This window comes from Berghia stephanieae, chromosome 3 (assembly GCF_034508935.2).
Source record: "Berghia stephanieae isolate SIO BIC M18660-M18661 chromosome 3, UCSD_Bste_1.3, whole genome shotgun sequence".
Taxonomy (NCBI): Eukaryota; Metazoa; Mollusca; class Gastropoda; order Nudibranchia; family Aeolidiidae; genus Berghia; species Berghia stephanieae.
Window position 1 is genome coordinate 88,284,454 of NC_088362.1, and position 9,638 is coordinate 88,294,091.

The window sequence follows — 9,638 nt, forward strand, 5'->3', positions numbered from 1 at the left end:
TGTTGTGAATGGAATCGAATGAAACTTACAGTATAACCTTTGACATCATTTATTTACTTCTCAAGGTGGTCACCGTTCTGATCGATGCATTTCCTCCATCGTGACAGGAGGGCAAATACCCCCTCCCTATAAAAATTGACGTCAAGACATTTCAGGAAATTCTCCACTTCTGAAATCAATTCATCGTCGTCATCAAACTCTTTTCCACCCAAGTGTCTCTTAAGGGGCCCCAAGAGATGGAGATCTGACGGGGCGAGATCTGGGCTATGAGGAGGATGTGATAAAACTTCCCACGCATCCTTTGGAACTGGTGCTTTGTCATGTTTGCAGTATCAGGAGTGGCATTGTCGGGTTGAAAAACGACTAATCTGCTGAGCCGACTGGGTTTCTTTCGTCGTACGACCTCTTTAAGTTTGTTCAAAGTTTCACAGTGTCTGGCAGCGTTTATGGTTTGACCTGGTTGCAGAAAATCAATCAAGAGAACACCTTTGGCATCCCAGATTATGGTGGCCATCAATTTTCTTGCTGAATGTTGCACTTTGAACATTTTGGCCGGTGGCAAAGAAGGACGTTTCCAGATAATTGAATCCTTTTTTTATTCTGGCGTGTTGTGGTGGACCCAAGTTTCATCACCAGCGATCATATGGTCAAGAAAACACACAGACTGGTCAGCAGGCCCAAGATCTCCACCAGGTCCAACTCGCATTTCTTGCTCATCATGGACTCGTTGAAGGATGTTCTGTGACACTTCTGCACGCTGTGCCTGATGGTCTTTTGTCAGCTGTTTCGGGACCCACCGAGCGGAAACTTTCCGAAAGTTCAATTGCTTGATTATTCTTTCGACATTTCAAGTCTAAGGGCAATATTGCGAAGTTTCAGTCTCCTGTCTTCACGAATCAGGGTCTCAACACGTGGGACATTTTGTTGTGAATGGGCAGAAGGAGATCACCCTGCACGTTGCTTATCATGCACATTTGATCGACTTTGTTGAAACTCATTGAACCAGAAAACTACTTGTTTGAAGCTCATCACAGATTCTCCATACACGCTTACCAATTGCAGCAAAAAACCTTATTACAGCTCGACCTTCTTCTTTGGACCACTCAGTTATGGGAGTAGGCATCTTTGTTTTTATGCATATCAGAATCTTGTTCATCAATAGTGCTGAAACGTTCAGCACTGATGCACAACAAAATTATCTTTAATCTCCGGTTTACAGATTTCGAATATCATCAATGGTTCAGGAGATATGGCTCTACTTACCTTATTTCTGGGACAGCCCTCGTGTATATATATATATATATATATATATATATATATATATATATATATATATATATTATATATATATATATATATATATATATATATATATATTATCACAAATGTAATTATGATCAAATTCTACAATATTGTTTCGAGCATTCGCTCTCATCAGGAAGTGAAAGTGAAATATTTTATAAATAGCTTTCTAAAAAAGTTGAGCACTATTATTTCATGTTGAGAGAGAGAGAGAGAGAGAGAGAGAGAGAGAGAGAGAGAGAGAGAGAGAGAGAGAGAGAGAGAGAGAGAGAGAGAGAGAGAGAGAGAGAGAGAGAGAGAGATGCATGTATTTTGTGTGAGTGCATGTCTATTACTATTATTGATTTTCTCTCTTTTTTGTTTGTTTTGTTTTGTTTTTTTAGTGCCTTACTGATAATATACATGCCAAAGTTGATATTAAACATTAATACAAACATTTTTCTGGAAATTGTTACTCATTTTAGAATCACATTGTCATTATTACTGAATGTTGGCAGTTAAGGAACTGGGTTGGGTTCCTGACCTCCCATAGTGGGCAGGGAGGCACTTACTGTGTCTTCTATCCCCCTATATCTGTTTTCCAACATGCTCTCTGTCTTTGTCTTGGTATGAGATTACTTCTGGGAGGGAAACAGTCAAATGAACAGTTAGAGTTTTGGGAGATGATTTTTTTTTGTCTTGTAAATCATCTCTCTGTTATGAACTTTATTATGTATTGTTTACATGTTATATAAGATTTGTAAAAGTTTTGAGTGTGTTCCGCTTAGTGGGGACCTGGGCTTGTGTCTGGACGAGACTTTTAGGTGATCTCAAACTAAGAACACTAATTGTGTGCGCTTGGAATATACATCTGTTCCCTATTTAAACCAATTTCCCTTTGTCTTCCTTTTCTTTGGTGCTTTAATTGTAATTATAGAACTTTTTGCTAGCCCATTTTCTTCTTTTATACTGGCACTGATATAAACTTAATTTCTTGCAAGCGCCATAAAACCCTTTAACACAAATCACAAAAAAGCCCCCCAAAAAAACAGCAGTTAAGGTAGACAGCCCGTGCTGTGAGTAGGGGAAGGGTTCTTATTCTACTTTATACTCAACTCTCTACCCACTCTCTTTACTAAATGTTTCTTCCTTTGTGGCTTTAACTTTATGTCCCTACCCTGGAATGAAGTGAAATTAGTAGTATTGTCCCTACCCTGGCTAGAGGCCTTTCTGTGAGTGATTTAGTGGGAGTGGGATGTGTGGAAATGTTGTTTTGTTGGATGTTTTATCCTGTATACAATCTTTCTGAGTGAAATTGTATATTATTACCGTCTGAGTTTCTTCTCTTTGCTGCCTCACTGTCTGTTTGAAGCTGTGAGTGTGAGACGTCGAGTAACTTTGGGCTGGGCCTGTACTGTTAGGAGGTCACTTGCTGTATATTTATTCCCCCCCACCCCCCCATCTGTTTTCTGAGTTGCTTTCTGTCTTGGAATGGGATTATTTGGTTTTGTCATGGCCCTTGGTGGTCTGCTTGGCTGACAGGGAAACAGTCAATTGTATAGTGTTAGTTTTGGTTTTTAGTTTCTTATTTTCCTCTTTTTCACCGGAACTGTTCACATTTTCTAACTTGGTCTGGAATAAAACGAATATTATGGTTTGTCAGATATCACCACAGCCCTTTCCAGGTCTTGGCGGTATTTCTCTGCTGTTAGAGAATCTGGGGGTGCGTATTTTTCTGCTAAAATTGATTACATTTTAAAATTATCTAATCCAATCCATAACGAAGTGGATATTTCTTGGCAAGAGTTTGTTTTTAAGGGTTTGCAGCACCTTCATGTCATTTTAGTGCCAGTAAAAAGGAGAGAAATGGGATAGTTAAATATTTTAGATTTACAATTAAAGGTACACAAGAAAAAGTAAGACAAAAGAGAATTAGTTCAATTAGGGAACATAATATGTACAAAAAAATGAGTGCAATATCCACTAAACGTGCTCAAAGCGCTTAACAAAGGGTCCTTAGCCAACAGCAACACTTAACATGTAGAACAAAATATGACGCCTATCTGGCGATATTACAATTGTTTTCGGATAGATACCACCCTGTCAAACAACTGAGCTACCGGACCCCCATTTACAAATAAAAGCACCCAAGAAAACGTAAGACTGGTTCAAATAGGGAACAGAAGTAGATTCCAAGAGCATGCCTTTTTGTTGTTTGTTTGTTTGTTTTTAAGGATTTTACGGCGCTTGCAATGCATTTAGGTCATATCAGCGCCTGTAAATAGGAAAACTATTGGATAGTAAAAAACATTCTAGATGTACAATTAAAAGGACTTGAAGAAAAAGTAAGACAAGGGGAATGGTTCGAATGTTTTTTATAATGTAGATTCCAAGAACACACTATCAGTGTAATCACCTAAAAGTCTTACCCAGACACCAGTACAATATCAAACTAAGAAGAATAAACTCACATGTTTACAAATCATATGTTATTAAAAATTCTATTGGAAATATCAAATGTAACATAAATTGCTCGATTGTGCAAAGATCACCCGCTGTTAAAAATCTCGGATCTTTATGGATGAGAACATGAGATTAGACCGGCACATAAAATATCGTTCTCAATGCCTAAATTTTCAACTTAACAGAACTGGTAAAATTAGAAATTTACATAAATACAGATGTGACAAAAACCTTGATTACATCATTTGTTCTTTCAAAACTTGACTCTTGTAAATCTCTATTTTTGAACCTCACCAGAGAGAGAATACTCAGGCTGCAAAGAATTCAAGCAATATAATAATAATAATAATAATAATAATAATAATAATAATAATAATAATAATAATAATAATAATAAATCTTTATTGTCCATAAATATGGCAATTTGTCATTTTGTTACACTTGTTATAACGTTAAACGATAACTGTAACATTGAACAGATATTTCACTCCTACTTATTTCTCTCTCTCTCTCTCTCTCTCTCTCTCTCTCTCTCTTCTATCTCTCTCTCTCTCTCTTCTCTCATCTTCATCTCTCTCTCTCTCTCTCTCTCTCTCTCTCTCTCTCTCTCTCTCTCTCTCTCTCTCTCTCTTCCTCTCTTTCTTTCACACGTGCGATATACACAACATTCATAAACATATTCATTTCGTTTTCAATTTATTACAATTGTGGCAATTCGACACCAAAAATTATCATTATCAATTGGTCAGTTAATCTAACATTAAATAAATTAATCAGTTAATCAGTCAACGAATCAATCCTTGGTTTTTCTGTACCATATGAAATATTCAAAATTTTTATTGCTGATGGAACGAACGTTGATTTATACTTGTTAGTTCTACATTTAATCTGACAAAACCTTCTCCCAGATGGGAAAAGACTAAATTCATGGTATAAAATATGTTTTTTATTATTGGTAATTGAGAATGCTTTCCTTTCTATTGCTTTTCCTTGAATTCTTTCTACTCCATCAAGAGGATGGTTTATTATTTTTGATGCCTCTTTGATAGATTTTGAAATTTTTGATTTAACTTTAAGTCGGCATCCGCCAAACCATATGCGGTGCAGCCATATATATATATATATATATTATATATATATATATATATATATATATATATATATATATATATATATATATATATAATATCCATCTGTCCCTCTACCTTTTTTTTTTTCTCCACTTTCATGTATGTTAGCATCAAATTGTTGATTTATTGGCGAAAGCCTAAGATTGAATAAACTTTGAATAAACTTTCTATCTATATATATTAATTTTGTTATACCTCCCTTACTCTGTCAACTACGCTATCTACCTATCAATCAATCTATCTATCTTTCTACGTAAATATCTATCTATCTATCTATCTATCTATCTATCTATCTATCTATCTATCTATCTATCTATCTATCTATCTATCTATCTATCTATCTTTCCATCTATCTATCTATCTATCTGTCTGTCTGTCTGTCTGTCTATATGTCTATCTGTGTGCTAGAAATAATAATCCAAATTTTAATAATATTACGAATTTGTACAATATTCATATCCTTCTCCTTACAGAAATGGCTTCTCCTGGAGAATCGCTACCATTCCAGAATTGTACGCAATCATTACATCAATATGTCAGCAAGACTGGAGCAATTTATATTGAAGTAGGGGGATACAGGTTTAGAAAAGATCAAAAGCACAATGAAAGTATAACTTGGAGATGTATCAATAGAAACTGTAAAGTACTTTGCAAAACAAGTCTCGACTACAAGAAACTTATATCCGGTGTTGTGCAACATATGCATGATCCCTCTCAGCAAAGAAACCCACTCTTTAATACCCAGTCAAAAATATCGCAAATTATAACGATTGCTAATACTGTTCAACAAACAATATCAACCGATACCTCACAGGCCACTCATCAACACATACCAACCGATGCCTTACAGGCCACTCATCAACACATACCAACCAATGCCCCACAAGCCACTCATCAACACATACCAACCAATGCCCCACAGGCCACTCATCAACACATACCAACCGATGCCTCACAGGCCACTCATCAACACATATCAACCAATGCCCCACAGGCCACTCATCAACACATATCAACCAATGCCCCACAGGCCACTCATCAACACATATCAACTGATGCCCCACAGGCCACTCATCAACACATACCAACCAATGCCCCACAGGCCACTCATCAACACATATCAACTGATGCCCCACAGGCCACTCATCAACACACATCAACTGATGCCCCACAGGTCAAACCGGAACACGTATCAATCATTGCCCCACAGGCCACTCCTCAACACATATCAATCGATGCCCCACAGGCCACTCATCAACACATATCAACTGATGCCCCACAGGTCAAACCAGAACACATATCAACTGATGCCCCACAGGCCACTCCTCAACACATATCAACCATTGCCCCACAGGCCACTCCTCAACACATATCAACCGATGCCCACAGGTCAAACCGGAACACATATCAACTGATGCCTCACAGGCCACTCCTCAACACATATCAACCATTGCCCCACAGGCCACTCCTCAACACATATCAACCGATGCCCCACAGGTCAAACCGGAACACATATCAACCATTGCCCCAAAGGCCACTCCTCAACACAGATCACATGATGCCCCACAGATCAAACTGGAACACATATCAACTGATGCCCCACAGGCCACTCCTCAACACATATCAACCGATGCCCCACAGGTCAAACCGGAACACATATCAACTCATGCCCCACAGGACACACCGGAACACATATCAACTGATGCCCCACAGGTCAAACCGGAACACATATCAACCATTGCCCCACAGGCCACTTCTCAACACATATCAATCGATGCCCCACAGGCCACTCATCAACACATATCATCTGATGCCCTACAGGTCAAACCAGAACACATATCAACTGATGCCCCACAGGCCACTCCTCAAAACATATCAACCATTGCCCCACAGGCCACTCCTCAACACATATCAACCGATGCCCCACAGGTCAAACCGGAACACATATCAACTGATGCCTCACAGGCCACTCCTCAAAACATATCAACCATTGCCCCACAGGCCACTCCTCAACACATATCAACGGATGCCCCACAGGTCAAACCGGAACACATATCAACCATTGCCCCTCAGGCCACTCCTCAACACAGATCAACTGATGCCCCACAGGTCAAACTGGAACACATATCAACTGATGCCCCACAGGCCACTCCTCAACATATATCAACCGATGCCCCACAGGTCAAACCAGAACACATATCAACTGATGCCCCACAGGCCACTCATCAACACATATCAACTGATGCCCCACAGGCCACTCATCAACACATATCAACTGATGCCCCACAAGCCACTCCTCAACACCTATCAACCGATGCTCCACAGGCCACTCATCAACACATATCAACCGATGCCCCACAGGTCAATCCGGAACACATATCAACTAATGCCCCACAGGCCACTCCTCAACACATATCAATCGATGCCCCACAGGTCACACCCGAACACATATCAACTGATGCCCCACAGGCCACTCATCAACACATATCAACCGATGCCCCACAGGTCACACCGGAACACATATCAACTGATGCCCCACAGGCCACTCATCAACACATATCAACTGATGGCCCACAGACCACTGATCATTCTTTTACAGAAATGGCCGCTCCTGGAGAATCTCTACTATTCCAGAATTGTACGCAATCATTACATCAATATGTCAGCAAGACTGGAGCAATTTATATTGAAGTAGGGGGATACAGCTTTAGAAAAGATCGAAAGAACAATGAAAGCATAACTTGGAGATGTATCAATAGAAACTGTAAAGTACGTTGCAAAACAAGTCTCGAATACAAGAAACTTATATCCGGTGTTGTGCAACATATGCATGATCCCCCTCGGCACAGAAATCCACTCTTTAATACCCAGTCAAAAATGTCACAAATTATAACGAGATCTAATACTGCCCAACAAACAATATCAACCGATACCTCACAGGCCACTCATCAACACATATCAACCATTGCCCCACAGGCCACTCATCAACACATATCAACCGATGCCCCACAGGTCACACCGGAACACATATCAACTGATGCCCCACAGGCCACTCATCAACACATATCAACTGATGGCCCACAGGCCAATGATCATTCTTTTACAGAAATGGCCACTCGTGGAGAATCGCTACCATTCCAGAATTGTACGCAATCATTACATCAATATGTCAGCAAGACTGGAGCAATTTATATTGAAGTAGGGGGATACAGCTTTAGAAAAGATCGAAAGAACAATGAAAGCATAACTTGGAGATGTATCAATAGAAACTGTAAAGTACTTTGCAAAACAAGTCTCGACTACAAGAAACTTATATCCGGTGTTGTGCAACATATGCATGATCCCCCTCGGCAGAGATACCCCCTCTTTAATACCCAGTCAAAAATATCACAATTTATAACAATTTATAATACTGCCCAACAAACAATATCAACCGATACCTCACAGTCACAGGTCATTCATCAACACATATCAACTGATGCCCCACAGGCTACTCGTCAACACATATCAACCGATGCCCCACAGGCCACTCATCAGGACATATCAACCGATGTCTCAAAGGTCTCTCATCAACGCTCAAAGGATGCCGCCTCTGAAAATCCACTTCCTTTGATTTCAATCCATGAAACGTCCCGTGGGAACAAAAAATTGCGAATAGGAGGCTATTTTTATTGTAAAAAAAGATCGAATATGGACAATTTAGTTTGGATATGCCCATCAGAAGGATGTGGTGTAATTTGTAAAACAAATTTGAATTTTAACTTGATCAGCCCGCCTTCTCATGACCACAATCATGACAAGCCTAACATAATAGGTGAAATGAAAAGGGAGATAAATAGAAATCTGAAACGAAGAATCGCATCTTATCCCAACGAACGACCAACTAAAATACTTTGCAGAGAAATTGAAGGGGTTGAAGATATGATCAACCACCAGGACTTAAAGAACTTCAGAAAAGTCATATATCGAGCAAAGGCTTCCATGAGGCCAAATTTGCCAAAAAAATATCGAGTGCTTTAAAATTTAAAAGCCGCACTGACTGTCACGGCCGACACTGTGCGGTTTTGTTGTGTTTTTTTTTATTCTGACCTTTGACTGCCGTGGCCGAACCCCCTCGGTTTCATACGTTACTATTTCTTTTTCTACTTCTGACCGACCTGTATCGGCCATGGCAGTTTAACTTTAACTTTAACGGTGAGGTAGTTAAATTTTAAAAATTTAAATCTTTCATTTCATATCAAACATGATGGGGTACTTTTTAATCTTGACATTCTTTCTAGTAGGTCAAAGTAATAGATACCTGGTATTTTTTGCTGTTAGTTTTCCAGCATAATGAAGAAACGAAATCAATTTACTTGAATAAATTACGATAAAATAATGTTCCTTTTTTGTATGTCTTATATCTTGTTGTATTGGAAACAAATTTATAAGTAATTTTAGTTTAAAATGTATAATCAACTGGTTTTTTAAACATTTACGTCTGGTCTGCTCGAATAATAATATTTGTCTGAAGAACTGAATCTAGATATTTAATCTGTTATGAGACACATCATTCAGCCAATCAAGCAGCATCGAATCCATTGACATTTGGCTCACACGTCCTTGCCAAGTGACATTTATTTGTTTACTCACAAGACGGCAATATCCATGACGTAACACCTCGTGGTTGACTGCGCCGCAGGTTGGGGGCGTCACCTTTCGTCCAGGTAGAAAATTTCGTTTTCGGAAGTAATGTCCTTCTCCCCCCAAAACTATAACTATGCT

The 9,638-nt window shown here is 39.1% G+C and overlaps 1 protein-coding gene across 4 annotated transcripts in view; it reads left to right on the top strand.

Annotated features, from left to right (window-relative positions):
• Positions 1–9,249, top strand: part of LOC144968753 (uncharacterized) — a 32,327-nt gene extending 23,078 nt beyond the window's left edge. For 2 of the 4 annotated variants that reach the window (XM_078907400.1, XM_078907401.1), the window contains exons 6-7: positions 5,348–5,904; positions 5,977–9,249. In XM_078907400.1, the coding sequence (XP_078763526.1) occupies positions 5,348–5,904; positions 5,977–7,569 (2,150 nt within the window). In that variant the 3' untranslated portion in view covers positions 7,570–9,249. Of the gene's footprint in view, positions 1–5,347 lie in introns of all 4 variants that reach the window. The other 2 variants (XM_078907398.1, XM_078907399.1) reach the window with 1 other exon arrangement.
• Positions 9,250–9,638: the final 389 nt, after the last annotated feature.